The sequence below is a fragment of the Ranitomeya variabilis genome, chromosome 2 (assembly GCF_051348905.1).
Source record: "Ranitomeya variabilis isolate aRanVar5 chromosome 2, aRanVar5.hap1, whole genome shotgun sequence".
Classification (NCBI taxonomy): Eukaryota; Metazoa; Chordata; class Amphibia; order Anura; family Dendrobatidae; genus Ranitomeya; species Ranitomeya variabilis.
Genome location: NC_135233.1, coordinates 852,635,470 through 852,661,572, shown reverse-complemented (window position 1 = coordinate 852,661,572; position 26,103 = coordinate 852,635,470). Strand labels below are relative to the sequence as shown.

General features: G+C 38.7%; 2 protein-coding genes across 2 annotated transcripts in view; both read left to right on the top strand.

Moving 5' to 3' along the window:
• The window catches only part of LOC143803978 (uncharacterized), a 76,784-nt gene extending 70,851 nt beyond the window's left edge, over nucleotides 1-5,933 (top strand). Inside the window, exons 5-8 of the mRNA XM_077281729.1 lie at nucleotides 243-2,318; nucleotides 2,637-2,837; nucleotides 3,036-3,173; nucleotides 5,854-5,933. Of these exons, the coding sequence (XP_077137844.1) occupies nucleotides 243-2,318; nucleotides 2,637-2,837; nucleotides 3,036-3,173; nucleotides 5,854-5,933 (2,495 nt within the window). The remainder of the gene's footprint in view (nucleotides 1-242; nucleotides 2,319-2,636; nucleotides 2,838-3,035; nucleotides 3,174-5,853) is intronic.
• A 14,702-nt stretch (nucleotides 5,934-20,635) lies between these two features.
• LOC143803977 (uncharacterized) lies at nucleotides 20,636-25,814 on the top strand. The gene is made up of 3 exons (XM_077281728.1): nucleotides 20,636-20,729; nucleotides 24,423-25,517; nucleotides 25,804-25,814. Exons 1-3 carry the CDS (start codon nucleotides 20,636-20,638, stop codon nucleotides 25,812-25,814), a joined length of 1,200 nt encoding a protein of 399 aa, XP_077137843.1.
• Nucleotides 25,815-26,103: the final 289 nt, after the last annotated feature.

Below are 26,103 nucleotides of genomic sequence, written 5' to 3'. Positions count from 1 at the left end.
AGTAAGCACAGATGAAAGTTTATCAACAGTTGCAATCAGCACAGGTACTGCTAAACAACTGACTACAGATGAAAGTATAACAGTACCTGATATTAGTACAAGTGATAATCAGGAAGTGACTTCATCAAAAAGTCTATCAACATCTGATATCAGTACAAGTGCTGTCCCAGAAGGGTCTACAGGAGAAAGTATATCAACAGCTGAAATCAGCACAAGTGCTGCTTCGGAACTGTCTACATCAGAAAGAACATCAACATCTTATATCAGTACAAGTGTTGCTGTTGAAAGGTCTACATCAGATGGTGTATCCATGTCAGATACCAGTACAAGTTCATCTCTGGGAGTGACTACAATTGAAATTACATCAACAGCTGAAATCAGTACTAGTGGTGATCCTGAAGTAAGCACAGATGAAAGTTTATCAACAGTTGCAATCAGTACAGGTACTGCTAAACAACTGACTACAGATGAAAGTATAACAGTACCTGATATTAGTACAAGTGATATTCAGGAAGTGACTACATCAAAAAGTCTATCAACATCTGATATCAGTACAAGTGCAGTTCCAGAAGGGTCTACAGGAGAAAGTATATCAACAGCTGAAATCAGCACAAGTGCTGCTTCGGAACTGTCTACATCAGAAAGAACATCAACACCTTATATCAGTACAGGTGTAGCTGTAGAAAGGTCTACATCAGATGGTGTATCAACGTCAGATACCAGTACACGTTCATCTCTGGGAGTGACTACAACTGAAATTACATCAAAAGCTGAAATCAGTACTACTGGTGATCCTGAAGTAAGCACAGATGAAAGTTTATCAACAGTTGCAATCAGTACAGGTACTGCTAAACAACTGACTACAGATGAAAGTATAACAGTACCTGTTATTAGTACAAGTGGTAAGCAGGATGTGACTACAACAAAAAGTCTATCAACATCTGATATCAGTACAAGTGCTGTTCCAGAAGGGTCTACAGGAGAAAGTATATCAACAGCTGAAATCAGCACAAGTGCTGCTTCGGAACTGTCTACATCAGAAAGAACATCAACACCTTATATCAGTACAAGTGTAGCTGTAGAAGGGTCTACATCAGATGGTGTATCAACATCAGATACCAGTACAAGTTCATCTCTGGGAGTGACTACAACTGAAATTACATCAACAGCTGAAATCAGTACTAGTGGTGATCCTGAAGTAAGCACAGATGAAAGTTTATCAACAGTAGCAATCAGTACAGGTACTGCTAAACAACTGACTACAGATGAAAGTATACCAGTACCTTTTATTAGTACAAGTGACAATAAGGAAGTGACTACATCGAAAAGTTTATCAACACCTGATAACAGTACAAGTGCTGTTCCAGAAGGGTCTACACGAGAAACTATATCAACAGCTGAAATCAGCACAAGTGCTGCTTCGGAACTGTCTACATCAGAAAGAACATCAACACCTTATATCAGTACAGGTGTAGCTGTAGAAAGGTCTACATCAGGTGGTGTATCAACGTCAGATACCAGTACACGTTCATCTCTAGGAGTGACTACAACTGAAATTACATCAACAGCTGAAATCAGTACTAGTGGTGATCCTGAAGTAAGCACAGATGAAAGTTTATCAACAGTTGCAATCAGTACAGGTACTGCTAAACAACTGACTACAGATGAAAGTATAACAGTACCTGATATTAGTACAAGTGATAATCAGGAAGTACCTACATCAAAAAGTCTATCAACATCTGATATCAGTACAAGTGCTGTTCCAGAAGGGTCTACACGAGAAAGTATATCAACAGCTGAAATCAGCACAAGTGCTGCTTCGGAACTGTCTACATCAGAAAGAACATCTACACCTTATATCAGTACAGGTGTAGCTGTAGATAGGTCTACATCAGGTGGTGTATCAACATCAGATACCAGTACACGTTCATCTCTGGGAGTGACTACAACTGAAATTACATCAACAGCTGAAATCAGTACTAGTGGTGATCCTGAAGTAAGCACAGATGAAAGTATATCAACAGTTGCAATCAGTACAGGTACTGCTAAACAACTGACTACAGATGAAAGTATAACAGTACCTGATATTAGTACAAGTGATAAGCAGGATGTGACTACAACAAAAAGTCTATCAACATCTGATATCAGTACAAGTGCTGTTCCAGAAGGGTCTACAGGAGAAAGTAAATCAACAGCTGAAATCAGCACAAGTGCTGCTTCGGAACTGTCTACATCAGAAAGAACATCAACACCTTATATCAGTACAGGTGTAGCTGTAGAAAGGTCTACATCAGATGGTGTATCAACGTCAGATACCAGTACACGTTCATCTCTGGGAGTGACTACAACTGAAATTACATCAACAGCTGAAATCAGTACTAGTGGTGATCCTGAAGTAAGCACAGATGAAAGTATATCAACAGTTGCAATCAGTACAGGTACTGCTAAACAACTGACTACAGATGAAAGTATAACAGTACCTGTTATTAGTACAAGTGATAAGCAGGATGTAACTACAACAAAAAGTCTATCAACATCTGATATCAGTACAAGTGCTGTTCCAGAAGGGTCTACAGGAGAAAGTATATCAACAGCTGAAATCAGCACAAGTGCTGCTTCGGAACTGTCTACATCAGAAAGAACATCAACACCTTATATCAGTACAAGTGTAGCTGTAGAAAGGTCTACATCAGATGGTGTATCATCATCAGATACCAGTACAAGTTCATCTCTGGGAGTGACGACAATTGAAATTACTTTATCAGCTGAAATCAGTACTAGTGGTGATCCTGAAGTAAGCACAGATGAAAGTTTATCAACAGTTGCAATCAGTACAGGTACTGCTAAACAACTGACTACAGATGAAAGTATAACAGTACCTGATATTAGTACAAGTGATAATCAGGAAGTGACTACATCAAAAAGTCTATCAACATCTGATATCAGTACAAGTGCTGTCCCAGAAGGGTCTACAGGAGAAAGTATATCAACAGCTGAAATCAGCACAAGTGCTGTTTCGGAACTGTCTACATCAGAAAGAACATCAACACCTTATATCAGTACAAGTGTTGCTGTTGAAAGGTCTACATCAGATGGAGTATCAACATCAGATACCAGTACAAGTTCATCTCTAGGAGTGACTACAACTGAAATTACATCAACAGCTGAAATCAGTACTAGTGGTGATCCTGAAGTAAGCACAGATGAAAGTTTATCAACAGTTGCAATCAGTACAGGTACTGCTAAACAACTGACTACAGATGAAAGTATAACAGTACCTGATATTAGTACAAGTGATAATCAGGAAGTGACTACATCAAAAAGTCTATCAACATCTGATATCAGTACAAGTGCTGTCCCAGAAGGGTCTACAGGAGAAAGTATATCAACAGCTGAAATCAGCACAAGTGCTGCTTCGGAACTGTCTACATCAGAAAGAACATCAACACCTTATATCAGTACAAGTGTTGCTGTTGAAAGGTCTACATCAGATGGAGTATCAACATCAGATACCAGTACAAGTTCATCTCTGGGAGTGACTACAACTGAAATTACATCAACAGCTGAAATCAGTACTACTGGTGATCCTGAAGTAAGCACAGATGAAAGTTTATCAACAGTTGCAATCAGTACAGGTACTGCTAAACAACTGACTACAGATGAAAGTATAACAGTACCTGTTATTAGTACAAGTGATAAGCAGGATGTGACTACAACAAAAAGTCTATCAACATCTGATATCAGTACAAGTGCTGTTCTAGAAGGGTCTACAGGAGAAAGTATATCAACAGCTGAAATCAGCACAAGTGCTGCTTCGGAACTGTCTACATCAGAAAGAACATCAACACCTTATATCAGTACAAGTGTAGCTGTAGAAGGGTCTACATCAGATGGTGTATCAATATCAGATACCAGTACAAGTTCATCTCTGGGAGTGACTACAATTGAAATTACATCAACAGCTGAAATCAGTACTAGTGGTGATCCTGAAGTAAGCACAGATGAAAGTTTATCAACAGTTGCAATCAGTACAGGTACTGCTAAACAACTGACTACAGATGAAAGTATATCAGTACCTGATATTAGTACAAGTGATATTCAGGAAGTGACTACATCAAAAAGTCTATCAACATCTGATATCAGTACAAGTGCTGTTCCAGAAGGGTCTACAGGAGAAAGTATATCAACAGCTGAAATCAGCACAAGTGCTGCTTCGGAACTGTCTACATCAGAAAGAACATCAACACCTTATATCAGTACAGGTGTAGCTGTAGATAGGTCTTCATCAGATGGTGTATCAACGTCAGATACCAGTACAAGTTCATCTCTGGGAGTGACTATAACTGAAATTACATCAACAGCTGAAATCAGTACTAGTGGTGATCCTGAAGTAAGCACAGATGAAAGTTTATCAACAGTTGCAATCAGTACAGGTACTGCTAAACAACTGACTACAGATGAAAGTATAACAGTACCTGATATTAGTACAAGTGATAATCAGGAAGTGACTACATCAAAAAGTCTATCAACATCTGATATCAGTACAAGTGCTGTCCCAGAAGGGTCTACAGGAGAAAGTATATCAACAGCTGAAATCAGCACAAGTGCTGCTTCGGAACTGTCTACATCAGAAAGAACATCAACATCTTATATCAGTACAAGTGTTGCTGTTGAAAGGTCTACATCAGATGGTGTATCCATGTCAGATACCAGTACAAGTTCATCTCTGGGAGTGACTACAATTGAAATTACATCAACAGCTGAAATCAGTACTAGTGGTGATCCTGAAGTAAGCACAGATGAAAGTTTATCAACAGTTGCAATCAGTACAGGTACTGCTAAACAACTGACTACAGATGAAAGTATAACAGTACCTGATATTAGTACAAGTGATATTCAGGAAGTGACTACATCAAAAAGTCTATCAACATCTGATATCAGTACAAGTGCTGTTCCAGAAGGGTCTACAGGAGAAAGTATATCAACAGCTGAAATCAGCACAAGTGCTGCTTCGGAACTGTCTACATCAGAAAGAACATCAACACCTGATATCAGTACAAGTGCAGCTGTAGAAGGGTCTACATCAGATGGTGTATCAACATCGGATACCAGTACAAGTTCATCTCTGGGAGTGACTACAACTGAAATTACATCAACAGCTGAAATCAGTACTAGTGGTGATCCTGAAGTAAGCACAGATGAAAGTTTATCAACAGTTGCAATCAGTACAGGTACTGCTAAACAACTGACTACAGATGAAAGTATAACAGTACCTGATATTAGTACAAGTGATAATCAGGAAGTGACTACATCAAAAAGTCTATCAACATCTGATATCAGTACAAGTGCTGTTCCAGAAGGGTCTACAGTAGAAAGTATATCAACAGCTGAAATCAGCACAAGTGCTGCTTCGGAACTGTCTACATCAGAAAGAACATCAACACCTTATATCAGTACAGGTGTAGCTGTAGATAGGTCTACATCAGATGGTGTATCAACGTCAGATACCAGTACAAGTTCATCTCTGGGAATGACTATAACTGAAATTACATCAACAGCTGAAATCAGTACTACTGGTGATCCTGAAGTAAGCACAGATGAAAGTTTATCAACAGTTGCAATCAGTACAGGTACTGCTAAACAACTGACTACAGATGAAAGTATAACAGTACCTGTTATTAGTACAAGTGATAAGCAGGATGTGACTACAACAAAAAGTCTATCAACATCTGATATCAGTACAAGTGCTGTTCCAGAAGGGTCTACAGGAGAAAGTATATCAACAGCTGAAATCAGCACAAGTGCTGCTTCGGAACTGTCTACATCAGAAAGAACATCAACATCTTATATCAGTACAAGTGTTGCTGTTGAAAGGTCTACATCAGATGGAGTATCAACATCAGATACCAGTACAAGTTCATCTCTGGGAGTGACTACAATTGAAATTACATCAACAGCTGAAATCAGTACTAGTGGTGATCCTGAAGTAAGCACAGATGAAAGTTTATCAACAGTTGCAATCAGTACAGGTACTGCTAAACAACTGACTACAGATGAAAGTATAACAGTACCTGATATTAGTACAAGTGATAATCAGGAAGTGACTACATCAAAAAGTCTATCAACATCTGATATCAGTACAAGTGCTGTCCCAGAAGGGTCTACAGGAGAAAGTATATCAACAGCTGAAATCAGCACAAGTGCTGCTTCGGAACTGTCTACATCAGAAAGAACATCAACATCTTATATCAGTACAAGTGTTGCTGTTGAAAGGTCTACATCAGATGGTGTATCCATGTCAGATACCAGTACAAGTTCATCTCTGGGAGTGACTACAATTGAAATTGCATCAACAGCTGAAATCAGTACTGGTGGTGATCCTGAAGTAAGCACAGATGAAAGTTTATCAACAGTTGCAATCAGTACAGGTACTGCTAAACAACTGACTACAGATGAAAGTATAACAGTACCTGATATTAGTACAAGTGGTAATCAGGAAGTGACTACATCAAAAAGTCTATCAACATCTGATATCAGTACAAGTGCTGTTCCAGAAGGGTCTACAGGAGAAAGTATATCAACAGCTGAAATCAGCACAAGTGCTGCTTCGGAACTGTCTACATCAGAAAGAACATCAACATCTTATATCAGTACAAGTGTTGCTGTTGAAAGGTCTACATCAGATGGTGTATCCATGTCAGATACCAGTACAAGTTCATCTCTGGGAGTGACTACAATTGAAATTACATCAACAGCTGAAATCAGTACTAGTGGTGATCCTGAAGTAAGCACAGATGAAAGTTTATCAACAGTTGCAATCAGGACAGGTACTGCTAAACAACTGACTACAGATGAAAGTATAACAGTACCTGATATTAGTACAAGTGATATTCAGGAAGTGACTACATCAAAAAGTCTATCAACATCTGATATCAGTACAAGTGCTGTTCCAGAAGGGTCTACAGGAGAAAGTATATCAACAGCTGAAATCAGCACAAGTGCTGCTTCGGAACTGTCTACATCAGAAAGAACATCAACATCTTATATCAGTACAAGTGTTGCTGTTGAAAGGTCTACATCAGATGGTGTATCCATGTCAGATACCAGTACAAGTTCATCTCTGGGAGTGACTACAATTGAAATTACATCAACAGCTGAAATCAGTACTAGTGGTGATCCTGAAGTAAGCACAGATGAAAGTTTATCAACAGTTGCAATCAGTACAGGTACTGCTAAACAACTGACTACAGATGAAAGTATAACAGTACCTGATATTAGTACAAGTGATATTCAGGAAGTGACTACATCAAAAAGTCTATCAACATCTGATATCAGTACAACTGCTGTTCCAGAAGGGTCTACAGGAGAAAGTATATCAACAGCTGAAATCAGCACAAGTGCTGCTTCGGAACTGTCTACATCAGAAAGAACATCAACACCTTATATCAGTACAGGTGTAGCTGTAGAAAGGTCTACATCAGATGGTGTATCAACGTCAGATACCAGTACACGTTCATCTCTGGGAGTGACTACAACTGAAATTACATCAAAAGCTGAAATCAGTACTAGTGGTGATCCTGAAGTAAGCACAGATGAAAGTTTATCAACAGTTGCAATCAGTACAGGTACTGCTAAACAACTGACTACAGATGAAAGTATAACAGTACCTGTTATTAGTACAAGTGATAAGCAGGATGTGACTACAACAAAAAGTCTATCAACATCTGATATCAGTACAAGTGCTGTTCCAGAAGGGTCTACAGGAGAAAGTATATCAACAGCTGAAATCAGCACAAGTGCTGCTTCGGAACTGTCTACATCAGAAAGAACATCAACACCTTATATCAGTACAAGTGTAGCTGTAGAAGGGTCTACATCAGATGGTGTATCAACATCAGATACCAGCACAAGTTCATCTCTGGGAGTGACTACAACTGAAATTACATCAACAGCTGAAATCAGTACTACTGGTGATCCTGAAGTAAGCACAGATGAAAGTTTATCAACAGTTGCAATCAGTACAGGTACTGCTAAACAACTGACTACAGATGAAAGTATAACAGTACCTGTTATTAGTACAAGTGATAAGAAGGATGTGACTACAACAAAAAGTCTATCAACATCTGATATCAGTACAAGTGCTGTTCCAGAAGGGTCTACAGGAGAAAGTATATCAACAGCTGAAATCAGCACAAGTGCTGCTTCGGAACTGTCTACATCAGAAAGAACATCAACACCTTATATCAGTACAAGTGTTGCTGTTGAAAGGTCTACATCAGATGGAGTATCAACATCAGATACCAGTACAAGTTCATCTCTGGGAGTGACTACAATTGAAATTACATCAACAGCTGAAATCAGTACTAGTGGTGATCCTGAAGTAAGCACAGATGAAAGTTTATCAACAGTTGCAATCAGTACAGGTACTGCTAAACAACTGACTACAGATGAAAGTATAACAGTACCTGATATTAGTACAAGTGATAATCAGGAAGTGACTACATCAAAAAGTCTATCAACATCTGATATCAGTACAAGTGCTGTCCCAGAAGGGTCTACAGGAGAAAGTATATCAACAGCTGAAATCAGCACAAGTGCTGCTTCGGAACTGTCTACATCAGAAAGAACATCAACATCTTATATCAGTACAAGTGTTGCTGTTGAAAGGTCTACATCAGATGGTGTATCCATGTCAGATACCAGTACAAGTTCATCTCTGGGAGTGACTACAATTGAAATTACATCAACAGCTGAAATCAGTACTAGTGGTGATCCTGAAGTAAGCACAGATGAAAGTTTATCAACAGTTGCAATCAGTACAGGTACTGCTAAACAACTGACTACAGATGAAAGTATAACAGTACCTGATATTAGTACAAGTGGTAATCAGGAAGTGACTACATCAAAAAGTCTATCAACATCTGATATCAGTACAAGTGCTGTTCCAGAAGGGTCTACAGGAGAAAGTATATCAACAGCTGAAATCAGCACAAGTGCTGCTTCGGAACTGTCTACATCAGAAAGAACATCAACACCTTATATCAGTACAAGTGTAGCTGTTGAAAGGTCTACATCAGATGGTGTATCCATGTCAGATACCAGTACAAGTTCATCTCTGGGAGTGACTACAATTGAAATTACATCAACAGCTGAAATCAGTACTAGTGGTGATCCTGAAGTAAGCACAGATGAAAGTTTATCAACAGTTGCAATCAGTACAGGTACTGCTAAACAACTGACTACAGATGAAAGTATAACAGTACCTGATATTAGTACAAGTGATATTCAGGAAGTGACTACATCAAAAAGTCTATCAACATCTGATATCAGTACAAGTGCTGTCCCAGAAGGGTCTACAGGAGAAAGTATATCAACAGCTGAAATCAGCACAAGTGCTGCTTCGGAACTGTCTACATCAGAAAGAACATCAACACCTTATATCAGTACAGGTGTAGCTGTAGAAAGGTCTACATCAGATGGTGTATCAACGTCAGATACCAGTACAAGTTCATCTCTGGGAGTGACTACAACTGAAATTACATCAACAGCTGAAATCAGTACTAGTGGTGATCCTGAAGTAAGCACAGATGAAAGTTTATCAACAGTTGCAATCAGTACAGGTACTTCTAAACAACTGACTACAGATGAAAGTATAACAGTACTTGATATTAGTACAAGTGATAATCAGGAAGTGACTACATCAAAAAGTCTATCAACATCTGATATCAGTACAAGTGCTGTTCCAGAAGGGTCTACAGGAGAAAGTATATCAACAGCTGAAATCAGCACAAGTGCTGCTTCGGAACTGTCTACATCAGAAAGAACATCAACACCTTATATCAGTACAGGTGTAGCTGTAGAAAGGTCTACATCAGGTGGTGTATCAACGTCAGATACCAGTACACGTTCATCTCTGGGAGTGACTACAACTGAAATTACATCAAAAGCTGAAATCAGTACTACTGGTGATCCTGAAGTAAGCACAGATGAAAGTTTATCAACAGTTGCAATCAGTACAGGTACTGCTAAACAACTGACTACAGATGAAAGTATAACAGTACCTGATATTAGTACAAGTGATAATCAGGAAGTGACTACATCAAAAAGTCTATCAACATCTGATATCAGTACAAGTGCTGTTCCAGAAGGGTCTACAGGAGAAAGTATATCAACAGCTGAAATCAGCACAAGTGCTGCTTCGGAACTGTCTACATCAGAAAGAACATCAACATCTTATATCAGTACAAGTGTAGCTGTAGAAAGGTCTACATCAGATGGTGTATCAACGTCAGATACCAGTACAATTTCATCTCTGGGAGTGACTACAACTGAAATTACATCAACAGCTGAAATCAGTACTAGTGATGATCCTGAAGTAAGCACAGATGAAAGTTTATCAACAGTTGCAATCAGTACAGGTACTGCTAAACAACTGACTACAGATGAAAGTATAACAGTACCTGATATTAGTACAAGTGATAATCAGGAAGTGACTACATCAAAAAGTCTATCAACATCTGATATCAGTACAAGTGCTGTTCCAGAAGGGTCTACAGGAGAAAGTATATCAACAGCTGAAATCAGCACAAGTGCTGCTGCGGAACTGTCTACATCAGAAAGAACATCAACACCTTATATCAGTACAGGTGTAGCTGTAGAAAGGTCTACATCAGATGGTGTATCAACGTCAGATGCCAGTATACGTTCATCTCTGGGAGTGACTACAACTGAAATTACATCAACAGCTGAAATCAGTACTAGTGGTGATCCTGAAGTAAGCACAGATGAAAGTTTATCAACAGTTGCAATCAGTACAGGTACTGCTAAACAACTGACTACAGATGAAAGTATAACAGTACCTGATAATAGTACAAGTACTAATCAGGAAGTGACTACATCAAAAAGTCTATCAACATCTGATATCAGTACAAGTGCTGTTCCAGAAGGGTCTACAGGAGAAAGTATATCAACAGCTGAAATCAGCACAAGTGCTGCTTCGGAACTGTCTACATCAGAAAGAACATCAACACCTTATATCAGTACAGGTGTAGCTGTAGATAGGTCTACATCAGATGGTGTATCAACGTCAGATACCAGTACAAGTTCATCTCTGGGAGTGACTATAACTGAAATTACATCAACAGCTGAAATCAGTACTACTGGTGATCCTGAAGTAAGCACAGATGAAAGTTTATCAACAGTTGCAATCAGTACAGGTACTGCTAAACAACTGACTACAGATGAAAGTATAACAGTACCTGTTATTAGTACAAGTGATAATCAGGAAGTGACTACATCAAAAAGTCTATCAACATCTGATATCAGTACAAGTGCTGTTCCAGAAGGGTCTACAGGAGAAAGTATATCAACAGCTAAAATCAGCACAAGTGCTGCTTCGGAACTGTCTACATCAGAAAGAACATCAACACCTTATATCAGTACAAGTGTTGCTGTTGAAAGGTCTACATCAGATGGAGTATCAACATCAGATACCAGTACAAGTTCATCTCTGGGAGTGACTACAATTGAAATTACATCAACAGCTGAAATCAGTACTAGTGGTGATCCTGAAGTAAGCACAGATGAAAGTTTATCAACAGTTGCAATCAGTACAGGTACTGCTAAACAACTGACTACAGATGAAAGTATAACAGTACCTGTTATTAGTACAAGTGATAAGCAGGATGTGACTACAACAAAAAGTCTATCAACATCTGATATCAGTACAAGTGCTGTTCCAGAAGGGTCTACAGGAGAAAGTATATCAACAGCTGAAATCAGCACAAGTGCTGCTTCGGAACTGTCTACATCAGAAAGAACATCAACACCTTATATCAGTACAAGTGTTGCTGTTGAAAGGTCTACATCAGATGGAGTATCAACATCAGATACCAGTACAAGTTCATCTCTGGGAGTGACTACAATTGAAATTACATCAACAGCTGAAATCAGTACTAGTGGTGATCCTGAAGTAAGCACAGATGAAAGTTTATCAACAGTTGCAATCAGTACAGGTACTGCTAAACAACTGACTACAGATGAAAGTATAACAGTACCTGATATTAGTACAAGTGATAATCAGGAAGTGACTACATCAAAAAGTCTATCAACATCTGATATCAGTACAAGTGCTGTCCCAGAAGGGTCTACAGGAGAAAGTATATCAACAGCTGAAATCAGCACAAGTGCTGCTTCGGAACTGTCTACATCAGAAAGAACATCAACATCTTATATCAGTACAAGTGTTGCTGTTGAAAGGTCTACATCAGATGGTGTATCCATGTCAGATACCAGTACAAGTTCATCTCTGGGAGTGACTACAATTGAAATTACATCAACAGCTGAAATCAGTACTAGTGGTGATCCTGAAGTAAGCACAGATGAAAGTTTATCAACAGTTGCAATCAGTACAGGTACTGCTAAACAACTGACTACAGATGAAAGTATAACAGTACCTGATATTAGTACAAGTGGTAATCAGGAAGTGACTACATCAAAAAGTCTATCAACATCTGATATCAGTACAAGTGCTGTTCCAGAAGGGTCTACAGGAGAAAGTATATCAACAGCTGAAATCAGCACAAGTGCTGCTTCGGAACTGTCTACATCAGAAAGAACATCAACACCTTATATCAGTACAAGTGTAGCTGTTGAAAGGTCTACATCAGATGGTGTATCCATGTCAGATACCAGTACAAGTTCATCTCTGGGAGTGACTACAATTGAAATTACATCAACAGCTGAAATCAGTACTAGTGGTGATCCTGAAGTAAGCACAGATGAAAGTTTATCAACAGTTGCAATCAGTACAGGTACTGCTAAACAACTGACTACAGATGAAAGTATAACAGTACCTGATATTAGTACAAGTGATATTCAGGAAGTGACTACATCAAAAAGTCTATCAACATCTGATATCAGTACAAGTGCTGTCCCAGAAGGGTCTACAGGAGAAAGTATATCAACAGCTGAAATCAGCACAAGTGCTGCTTCGGAACTGTCTACATCAGAAAGAACATCAACACCTTATATCAGTACAGGTGTAGCTGTAGAAAGGTCTACATCAGATGGTGTATCAACGTCAGATACCAGTACAAGTTCATCTCTGGGAGTGACTACAACTGAAATTACATCAACAGCTGAAATCAGTACTAGTGGTGATCCTGAAGTAAGCACAGATGAAAGTTTATCAACAGTTGCAATCAGTACAGGTACTTCTAAACAACTGACTACAGATGAAAGTATAACAGTACTTGATATTAGTACAAGTGATAATCAGGAAGTGACTACATCAAAAAGTCTATCAACATCTGATATCAGTACAAGTGCTGTTCCAGAAGGGTCTACAGGAGAAAGTATATCAACAGCTGAAATCAGCACAAGTGCTGCTTCGGAACTGTCTACATCAGAAAGAACATCAACACCTTATATCAGTACAGGTGTAGCTGTAGAAAGGTCTACATCAGGTGGTGTATCAACGTCAGATACCAGTACACGTTCATCTCTGGGAGTGACTACAACTGAAATTACATCAAAAGCTGAAATCAGTACTACTGGTGATCCTGAAGTAAGCACAGATGAAAGTTTATCAACAGTTGCAATCAGTACAGGTACTGCTAAACAACTGACTACAGATGAAAGTATAACAGTACCTGATATTAGTACAAGTGATAATCAGGAAGTGACTACATCAAAAAGTCTATCAACATCTGATATCAGTACAAGTGCTGTTCCAGAAGGGTCTACAGGAGAAAGTATATCAACAGCTGAAATCAGCACAAGTGCTGCTTCGGAACTGTCTACATCAGAAAGAACATCAACATCTTATATCAGTACAAGTGTAGCTGTAGAAAGGTCTACATCAGATGGTTTATCAACATCAGATACCAGTACAATTTCATCTCTGGGAGTGACTACAACTGAAATTACATCAACAGCTGAAATCAGTACTAGTGATGATCCTGAAGTAAGCACAGATGAAAGTTTATCAACAGTTGCAATCAGTACAGGTACTGCTAAACAACTGACTACAGATGAAAGTATAACAGTACCTGATATTAGTACAAGTGATAATCAGGAAGTGACTACATCAAAAAGTCTATCAACATCTGATATCAGTACAAGTGCTGTTCCAGAAGGGTCTACAGGAGAAAGTATATCAACAGCTGAAATCAGCACAAGTGCTGCTGCGGAACTGTCTACATCAGAAAGAACATCAACACCTTATATCAGTACAGGTGTAGCTGTAGAAAGGTCTACATCAGATGGTGTATCAACGTCAGATGCCAGTATACGTTCATCTCTGGGAGTGACTACAACTGAAATTACATCAACAGCTGAAATCAGTACTAGTGGTGATCCTGAAGTAAGCACAGATGAAAGTTTATCAACAGTTGCAATCAGTACAGGTACTGCTAAACAACTGACTACAGATGAAAGTATAACAGTACCTGATATTAGTACAAGTACTAATCAGGAAGTGACTACATCAAAAAGTCTATCAACATCTGATATCAGTACAAGTGCTGTTCCAGAAGGGTCTACAGGAGAAAGTATATCAACAGCTGAAATCAGCACAAGTGCTGCTTCGGAACTGTCTACATCAGAAAGAACATCAACACCTTATATCAGTACAGGTGTAGCTGTAGATAGGTCTACATCAGATGGTGTATCAACGTCAGATACCAGTACAAGTTCATCTCTGGGAGTGACTATAACTGAAATTACATCAACAGCTGAAATCAGTACTACTGGTGATCCTGAAGTAAGCACAGATGAAAGTTTATCAACAGTTGCAATCAGTACAGGTACTGCTAAACAACTGACTACAGATGAAAGTATAACAGTACCTGTTATTAGTACAAGTGATAATCAGGAAGTGACTACATCAAAAAGTCTATCAACATCTGATATCAGTACAAGTGCTGTTCCAGAAGGGTCTACAGGAGAAAGTATATCAACAGCTAAAATCAGCACAAGTGCTGCTTCGGAACTGTCTACATCAGAAAGAACATCAACACCTTATATCAGTACAAGTGTTGCTGTTGAAAGGTCTACATCAGATGGAGTATCAACATCAGATACCAGTACAAGTTCATCTCTGGGAGTGACTACAATTGAAATTACATCAACAGCTGAAATCAGTACTAGTGGTGATCCTGAAGTAAGCACAGATGAAAGTTTATCAACAGTTGCAATCAGTACAGGTACTGCTAAACAACTGACTACAGATGAAAGTATAACAGTACCTGTTATTAGTACAAGTGATAAGCAGGATGTGACTACAACAAAAAGTCTATCAACATCTGATATCAGTACAAGTGCTGTTCCAGAAGGGTCTACAGGAGAAAGTATATCAACAGCTGAAATCAGCACAAGTGCTGCTTTGGAACTGTCTACATCAGAAAGAACATCAACACCTTATATCAGTACAAGTGTTGCTGTTGAAAGGTCTACATCAGATGGAGTATCAACATCAGATACCAGTACAAGTTCATCTCTGGGAGTGACTACAATTGAAATTACATCAACAGCTGAAATCAGTACTAGTGGTGATCCTGAAGTAAGCACAGATGAAAGTTTATCAACAGTTGCAATCAGTACAGGTACTGCTAAACAACTGACTACAGATGAAAGTATAACAGTACCTGATATTAGTACAAGTGATAATCAGGAAGTGACTACATCAAAAAGTCTATCAATATCTGATATCAGTACAAGTGCTGTCCCAGAAGGGTCTACAGGAGAAAGTATATCAACAGCTGAAATCAGCACAAGTGCTGCTTCGGAACTGTCTACATCAGAAAGAACATCAACATCTTATATCAGTACAAGTGTTGCTGTTGAAAGGTCTACATCAGATGGTGTATCCATGTCAGATACCAGTACAAGTTCATCTCTGGGAGTGACTACAATTGAAATTACATCAACAGCTGAAATCAGTACTAGTGGTGATCCTGAAGTAAGCACAGATGAAAGTTTATCAACAGTTGCAATCAGTACAGGTACTGCTAAACAACTGACTACAGATGAAAGTATAACAGTACCTGATATTAGTACAAGTGGTAATCAGGAAGTGACTACATCAAAAAGTCTATCAACATCTGATATCAGTACAAGTGCTGTTCCAGAAGGGTCTACAGGAGAAAGTATATCAACAGCTGAAATCAGCACAAGTGCTGCTTCGGAACTGTCTACATCAGAAAGAACATCAACACCTTATATCAGTACAAGTGTAGCTGTTGAAAGTTCTACATCAGATGGTGTATCCATGTCAGATACCAGTACAAGTTCATCTCTGGGAGTGACTACAATTGAAATTACATCAACAGCTGAAATCAGTACTAGTGGTGATCCTGAAGTAAGCACAGATGAAAGTTTATCAACAGTTGCAATCAGTACAGGTACTGCTAAACAACTGACTACAGATGAAAGTATAACAGTACCTGATATTAGTACAAGTGATATTCAGGAAGTGACTACATCAAAAAGTCTATCAACATCTGATATCAGTACAAGTGCTGTTCCAGAAGGGTCTACAGGAGAAAGTATATCAACAGCTGAAATCAGCACAAGTGCTGCTTCGGAACTGTCTACATCAGAAAGAACATCAACACCTTATATCAGTACAGGTGTAGCTGTAGAAAGGTCTACATCAGATGGTGTATCAATGTCAGATACCAGTACAAGTTCATCTCTGGGAGTGACTACAACTGAAATTACATCAACAGCTGAAATCAGTACTAGTGGTGATCCTGAAGTAAGCACAGATGAAAGTTTATCAACAGTTGCAATCAGTACAGGTACTTCTAAACAACTGACTACAGATGAAAGTATAACAGTACTTGATATTAGTACAAGTGATAATCAGGAAGTGACTACATCAAAAAGTCTATCAACATCTGATATCAGTACAAGTGCTGTTCCAGAAGGGTCTACAGGAGAAAGTATATCAACAGCTGAAATCAGCACAAGTGCTGCTTCGGAACTGTCTACATCAGAAAGAACATCAACACCTTATATCAGTACAGGTGTAGCTGTAGAAAGGTCTACATCAGGTGGTGTATCAACGTCAGATACCAGTACACGTTCATCTCTGGGAGTGACTACAACTGAAATTACATCAAAAGCTGAAATCAGTACTACTGGTGATCCTGAAGTAAGCACAGATGAAAGTTTATCAACAGTTGCAATCAGTACAGGTACTGCTAAACAACTGACTACAGATGAAAGTATAACAGTACCTGATATTAGTACAAGTGATAATCAGGAAGTGACTACATCAAAAAGTCTATCAACATCTGATATCAGTACAAGTGCTGTTCCAGAAGGGTCTACAGGAGAAAGTATATCAACAGCTGAAATCAGCACAAGTGCTGCTTCGGAACTGTCTACATCAGAAAGAACATCAACACCTTATATCAGTACAGGTGTAGCTGTAGATAGGTCTACATCAGATGGTGTATCAACGTCAGATACCAGTACAAGTTCATCTCTGGGAGTGACTATAACTGAAATTACATCAACAGCTGAAATCAGTACTACTGGTGATCCTGAAGTAAGCACAGATGAAAGTTTATCAACAGTTGCAATCAGTACAGGTACTGCTAAACAACTGACTACAGATGAAAGTATAACAGTACCTGTTATTAGTACAAGTGATAATCAGGAAGTGACTACATCAAAAAGTCTATCAACATCTGATATCAGTGCAAGTGCTGTTCCAGAAGGGTCTACAGGAGAAAGTATATCAACAGCTGAAATCAGCACAAGTGCTGCTTCGGAACTGTCTACATCAGAAAGAACATCAACACCTTATATCAGTACAAGTGTTGCTGTTGAAAGGTCTACATCAGATGGAGTATCAACATCAGATACCAGTACAAGTTCATCTCTGGGAGTGACTACAATTGAAATTACATCAACAGCTGAAATCAGTACTAGTGGTGATCCTGAAGTAAGCACAGATGAAAGTTTATCAACAGTTGCAATCAGTACAGGTACTGCTAAACAACTGACTACAGATGAAAGTATAACAGTACCTGTTATTAGTACAAGTGATAAGCAGGATGTGACTACAACAAAAAGTCTATCAACATCTGATATCAGTACAAGTGCTGTTCCAGAAGGGTCTACAGGAGAAAGTATATCAACAGCTGAAATCAGCACAAGTGCTGCTTCGGAACTGTCTACATCAGAAAGAACATCAACACCTTATATCAGTACAAGTGTTGCTGTTGAAAGGTCTACATCAGATGGAGTATCAACATCAGATACCAGTACAAGTTCATCTCTGGGAGTGACTACAATTGAAATTACATCAACAGCTGAAATCAGTACTAGTGGTGATCCTGAAGTAAGCACAGATGAAAGTTTATCAACAGTTGCAATCAGTACAGGTACTGCTAAACAACTGACTACAGATGAAAGTATAACAGTACCTGATATTAGTACAAGTGATAATCAGGAAGTGACTACATCAAAAAGTCTATCAACATCTGATATCAGTACAAGTGCTGTTCCAGAAGGGTCTACAGGAGAAAGTATATCAACAGCTGAAATCAGCACAAGTGCTGCTTCGGAACTGTCTACATCAGAAAGAACATCAACATCTTATATCAGTACAAGTGTAGCTGTAGAAAGGTCTACATCAGATGGTGTATCAACGTCAGATACCAGTACAATTTCATCTCTGGGAGTGACTACAACTGAAATTACATCAACAGCTGAAATCAGTACTAGTGGTGATCCTGAAGTAAGCACAGATGAAAGTTTATCAACAGTTGCAATCAGTACAGGTACTGCTAAACAACTGACTACAGATGAAAGTATAACAGTACCTGATATTAGTACAAGTGATAATCAGGAAGTGACTACATCAAAAAGTCTATCAACATCTGATATCAGTACAAGTGCTGTTCCAGAAGGGTCTACAGGAGAAAGTATATCAACAGCTGAAATCAGCACAAGTGCTGCTGCGGAACTGTCTACATCAGAAAGAACATCAACACCTTATATCAGTACAGGTGTAGCTGTAGAAAGGTCTACATCAGATGGTGTATCAACGTCAGATACCAGTATACGTTCATCTCTGGGAGTGACTACAACTGAAATTACATCAACAGCTGAAATCAGTACTAGTGGTGATCCTGAAGTAAGCACAGATGAAAGTTTATCAACAGTTGCAATCAGTACAGGTACTGCTAAACAACTGACTACAGATGAAAGTATAACAGTACCTGATATTAGTACAAGTGATAATCAGGAAGTGACTACATCAAAAAGTCTATCAACATCTGATATCAGTACAAGTGCTGTTCCAGAAGGGTCTACAGGAGAAAGTATATCAACAGCTGAAATCAGCACAAGTGCTGCTTCGGAACTGTCTACATCAGAAAGAACATCAACACCTTATATCAGTACAGGTGTAGCTGTAGATAGGTCTACATCAGATGGTGTATCAACGTCAGATACCAGTACAAGTTCATCTCTGGGAGTGACTATAACTGAAATTACATCAACAGCTGAAATCAGTACTACTGGTGATCCTGAAGTAAGCACAGATGAAAGTTTATCAACAGTTGCAATCAGTACAGGTACTGCTAAACAACTGACTACAGATGAAAGTATAACAGTACCTGTTATTAGTACAAGTGATAATCAGGAAGTGACTACATCAAAAAGTCTATCAACACCTGATATCAGTACAAGTGCTGTTCCAGAAGGGTCTACAGGAGAAAGTATATCAACAGCTGAAATCAGCACAAGTGCTGCTTCGGAACTGTCTACATCAGAAAGAACATCAACACCTTATATCAGTACAAGTGTTGCTGTTGAAAGGTCTACATCAGATGGAGTATCAACATCAGATACCAGTACAAGTTCATCTCTGGGAGTGACTACAATTGAAATTACATCAACAGCTGAAATCAGTACTAGTGGTGATCCTGAAGTAAGCACAGATGAAAGTTTATCAACAGTTGCAATCAGTACAGGTACTGCTAAACAACTGACTACAGATGAAAGTATAACAGTACCTGTTATTAGTACAAGTGATAAGCAGGATGTGACTACAACAAAAAGTCTATCAACATCTGATATCAGTACAAGTGCTGTTCCAGAAGGGTCTACAGGAGAAAGTATATCAACAGCTGAAATCAGCACAAGTGCTGCTTCGGAACTGTCTACATCAGAAAGAACATCAACACCTTATATCAGTACAAGTGTTGCTGTTGAAAGGTCTACATCAGATGGAGTATCAACATCAGATACCAGTACAAGTTCATCTCTGGGAGTGACTACAATTGAAATTACATCAACAGCTGAAATCAGTACTAGTGGTGATCCTGAAGTAAGCACAGATGAAAGTTTATCAACAGTTGCAATCAGTACAGGTACTGCTAAACAACTGACTACAGATGAAAGTATAACAGTACCTGATATTAGTACAAGTGGTAATCAGGAAGTGACTACATCAAAAAGTCTATCAACATCTGATATCAGTACAAGTGCTGTCCCAGAAGGGTCTACAGGAGAAAGTATATCAACAGCTGAAATCAGCACAAGTGCTGCTTCGGAACTGTCTACATCTGAAAGAACATCAACACCTTATATCAGTACAAGTGTAGCTGTTGAAATGTCTACATCAGATGGTGTATCCATGTCAGATACCAGTACAAGTTCATCTCTGAGAGTGACTACAATTGAAATTACATCAACAGCTGAAATCAGTACTAGTGGTGATCCTGAAGTAAGCACAGATGAAAGTTTATCAACAGTTGCAATCAGTACAGGTACTGCTAAACAACTGACTACAGATGAAAGTATAACAGTACCTGATATTAGTACAAGTGATATTCAGGAATTGACTACATCAAAAAGTCTATCAACATCTGATATCAGTACAAGTGCTGTTCCAGAAGGGTCTACAGGAGAAAGTATATCAACAGCTGAAATCAGCACAAGTGCTGCTTCGGAACTGTCTACATCAGAAAGAACATCAACACCTTATATCAGTACAGGTGTAGCTGTAGAAAGGTCTACATCAGATGGTGTATCCATGTCAGATACCAGTACAAGTTCATCTCTGGGAGTGACTACAATTGAAATTACATCAACAGCTGAAATCAGTACTAGTGGTGATCCTGAAGTAAGCACAGATGAAAGTTTATCAACAGTTGCAATCAGTACAGGTACTGCTAAACAACTGACTACAGATGAAAGTATAACAGTACCTGATATTAGTACAAGTGGTAATCAGGAAGTGACTACATCAAAAAGTCTATCAACATCTGATATCAGTACAAGTGCTGTTCCAGAAGGGTCTACAGGAGAAAGTATATCAACAGCTGAAATCAGCACAAGTGCTGCTTCGGAACTGTCTACATCAGAAAGAACATCAACACCTTATATCAGTACAAGTGTAGCTGTTGAAAGTTCTACATCAGATGGTGTATCCATGTCAGATACCAGTACAAGTTCATCTCTGGGAGTGACTACAATTGAAATTACATCAACAGCTGAAATCAGTACTAGTGGTGATCCTGAAGTAAGCACAGATGAAAGTTTATCAACAGTTGCAATCAGTACAGGTACTGCTAAACAACTGACTACAGATGAAAGTATAACAGTACCTGATATTAGTACAAGTGATATTCAGGAAGTGACTACATCAAAAAGTCTATCAACATCTGATATCAGTACAAGTGCTGTTCCAGAAGGGTCTACAGGAGAAAGTATATCAACAGCTGAAATCAGCACAAGTGCTGCTTCGGAACTGTCTACATCAGAAAGAACATCAACACCTTATATCAGTACAGGTGTAGCTGTAGAAAGGTCTACATCAGATGGTGTATCAATGTCAGATACCAGTACAAGTTCATCTCTGGGAGTGACTACAACTGAAATTACATCAACAGCTGAAATCAGTACTAGTGGTGATCCTGAAGTAAGCACAGATGAAAGTTTATCAACAGTTGCAATCAGTACAGGTACTTCTAAACAACTGACTACAGATGAAAGTATAACAGTACTTGATATTAGTACAAGTGATAATCAGGAAGTGACTACATCAAAAAGTCTATCAACATCTGATATCAGTACAAGTGCTGTTCCAGAAGGGTCTACAGGAGAAAGTATATCAACAGCTGAAATCAGCACAAGTGCTGCTTCGGAACTGTCTACATCAGAAAGAACATCAACACCTTATATCAGTACAGGTGTAGCTGTAGAAAGGTCTACATCAGGTGGTGTATCAACGTCAGATACCAGTACACGTTCATCTCTGGGAGTGACTACAACTGAAATTACATCAAAAGCTGAAATCAGTACTACTGGTGATCCTGAAGTAAGCACAGATGAAAGTTTATCAACAGTTGCAATCAGTACAGGTACTGCTAAACAACTGACTACAGATGAAAGTATAACAGTACCTGATATTAGTACAAGTGATAATCAGGAAGTGACTACATCAAAAAGTCTATCAACATCTGATATCAGTACAAGTGCTGTTCCAGAAGGGTCTACAGGAGAAAGTATATCAACAGCTGAAATCAGCACAAGTGCTGCTTCGGAACTGTCTACATCAGAAAGAACATCAACACCTTATATCAGTACAGGTGTAGCTGTAGATAGGTCTACATCAGATGGTGTATCAACGTCAGATACCAGTACAAGTTCATCTCTGGGAGTGACTATAACTGAAATTACATCAACAGCTGAAATCAGTACTACTGGTGATCCTGAAGTAAGCACAGATGAAAGTTTATCAACAGTTGCAATCAGTACAGGTACTGCTAAACAACTGACTACAGATGAAAGTATAACAGTACCTGTTATTAGTACAAGTGATAATCAGGAAGTGACTACATCAAAAAGTCTATCAACATCTGATATCAGTGCAAGTGCTGTTCCAGAAGGGTCTACAGGAGAAAGTATATCAACAGCTGAAATCAGCACAAGTGCTGCTTCGGAACTGTCTACATCAGAAAGAACATCAACACCTTATATCAGTACAAGTGTTGCTGTTGAAAGGTCTACATCAGATGGAGTATCAACATCAGATACCAGTACAAGTTCATCTCTGGGAGTGACTACAATTGAAATTACATCAACAGCTGAAATCAGTACTAGTGGTGATCCTGAAGTAAGCACAGATGAAAGTTTATCAACAGTTGCAATCAGTACAGGTACTGCTAAACAACTGACTACAGATGAAAGTATAACAGTACCTGTTATTAGTACAAGTGATAAGCAGGATGTGACTACAACAAAAAGTCTATCAACATCTGATATCAGTACAAGTGCTGTTCCAGAAGGGTCTACAGGAGAAAGTATATCAACAGCTGAAATCAGCACAAGTGCTGCTTCGGAACTGTCTACATCAGAAAGAACATCAACACCTTATATCAGTACAAGTGTTGCTGTTGAAAGGTCTACATCAGATGGAGTATCAACATCAGATACCAGTACAAGTTCATCTCTGGGAGTGACTACAATTGAAATTACATCAACAGCTGAAATCAGTACTAGTGGTGATCCTGAAGTAAGCACAGATGAAAGTTTATCAACAGTTGCAATCAGTACAGGTACTGCTAAACAACTGACTACAGATGAAAGTATAACAGTACCTGATATTAGTACAAGTGATAATCAGGAAGTGACTACATCAAAAAGTCTATCAACATCTGATATCAGTACAAGTGCTGTTCCAGAAGGGTCTACAGGAGAAAGTATATCAACAGCTGAAATCAGCACAAGTGCTGCTTCGGAACTGTCTACATCAGAAAGAACATCAACATCTTATATCAGTACAAGTGTAGCTGTAGAAAGGTCTACATCAGATGGTGTATCAACGTCAGATACCAGTACAATTTCATCTCTGGGAGTGACTACAACTGAAATTACATCAACAGCTGAAATCAGTACTAGTGGTGATCCTGAAGTAAGCACAGATGAAAGTTTATCAACAGTTGCAATCAGTACAGGTACTGCTAAACAACTGACTACAGATGAAAGTATAACAGTACCTGATATTAGTACAAGTGATAATCAGGAAGTGACTACATCAAAAAGTCTATCAACATCTGATATCAGTACAAGTGCTGTTCCAGAAGGGTCTACAGGAGAAAGTATATCAACAGCTGAAATCAGCACAAGTGCTGCTGCGGAACTGTCTACATCAGAAAGAACATCAACACCTTATATCAGTACAGGTGTAGCTGTAGAAAGGTCTACATCAGATGGTGTATCAACGTCAGATACCAGTATACGTTCATCTCTGGGAGTGACTACAACTGAAATTACATCAACAGCTGAAATCAGTACTAGTGGTGATCCTGAAGTAAGCACAGATGAAAGTTTATCAACAGTTGCAATCAGTACAGGTACTGCTAAACAACTGACTACAGATGAAAGTATAACAGTACCTGATATTAGTACAAGTGATAATCAGGAAGTGACTACATCAAAAAGTCTATCAACATCTGATATCAGTACAAGTGCTGTTCCAGAAGGGTCTACAGGAGAAAGTATATCAACAGCTGAAATCAGCACAAGTGCTGCTTCGGAACTGTCTACATCAGAAAGAACATCAACACCTTATATCAGTACAGGTGTAGCTGTAGATAGGTCTACATCAGATGGTGTATCAACGTCAGATACCAGTACAAGTTCATCTCTGGGAGTGACTATAACTGAAATTACATCAACAGCTGAAATCAGTACTACTGGTGATCCTGAAGTAAGCACAGATGAAAGTTTATCAACAGTTGCAATCAGTACAGGTACTGCTAAACAACTGACTACAGATGAAAGTATAACAGTACCTGTTATTAGTACAAGTGATAATCAGGAAGTGACTACATCAAAAAGTCTATCAACATCTGATATCAGTACAAGTGCTGTTCCAGAAGGGTCTACAGGAGAAAGTATATCAACAGCTGAAATCAGCACAAGTGCTGCTTCGGAACTGTCTACATCAGAAAGAACATCAACACCTTATATCAGTACAAGTGTTGCTGTTGAAAGGTCTACATCAGATGGAGTATCAACATCAGATACCAGTACAAGTTCATCTCTGGGAGTGACTACAATTGAAATTACATCAACAGCTGAAATCAGTACTAGTGGTGATCCTGAAGTAAGCACAGATGAAAGTTTATCAACAGTTGCAATCAGTACAGGTACTGCTAAACAACTGACTACAGATGAAAGTATAACAGTACCTGTTATTAGTACAAGTGATAAGCAGGATGTGACTACAACAAAAAGTCTATCAACATCTGATATCAGTACAAGTGCTGTTCCAGAAGGGTCTACAGGAGAAAGTATATCAACAGCTGAAATCAGCACAAGTGCTGCTTCGGAACTGTCTACATCAGAAAGAACATCAACACCTTATATCAGTACAAGTGTTGCTGTTGAAAGGTCTACATCAGATGGAGTATCAACATCAGATACCAGTACAAGTTCATCTCTGGGAGTGACTACAATTGAAATTACATCAACAGCTGAAATCAGTACTAGTGGTGATCCTGAAGTAAGCACAGATGAAAGTTTATCAACAGTTGCAATCAGTACAGGTACTGCTAAACAACTGACTACAGATGAAAGTATAACAGTACCTGATATTAGTACAAGTGGTAATCAGGAAGTGACTACATCAAAAAGTCTATCAACATCTGATATCAGTACAAGTGCTGTCCCAGAAGGGTCTACAGGAGAAAGTATATCAACAGCTGAAATCAGCACAAGTGCTGCTTCGGAACTGTCTACATCTGAAAGAACATCAACACCTTATATCAGTACAAGTGTAGCTGTTGAAAGGTCTACATCAGATGGTGTATCCATGTCAGATACCAGTACAAGTTCATCTCTGAGAGTGACTACAATTGAAATTACATCAACAGCTGAAATCAGTACTAGTGGTGATCCTGAAGTAAGCACAGATGAAAGTTTATCAACAGTTGCAATCAGTACAGGTACTGCTAAACAACTGACTACAGATGAAAGTATAACAGTACCTGATATTAGTACAAGTGATATTCAGGAAGTGACTACATCAAAAAGTCTATCAACATCTGATATCAGTACAAGTGCTGTTCC

Excerpts from the sequence above, each read along its gene's own strand:
- LOC143803977 (XM_077281728.1), top strand. The coding sequence starts at position 20,636 with ATGTCTACATCAGATGGTGTATCCATGTCAGATACCAGTACAAGTTCA. Across the intron at positions 20,730-24,422 it reads TACATCAACAGCTGAAATCA|TACCTGATATTAGTACAAGT; the intron begins GTACTAGTGGTG and ends AAAGTATAACAG.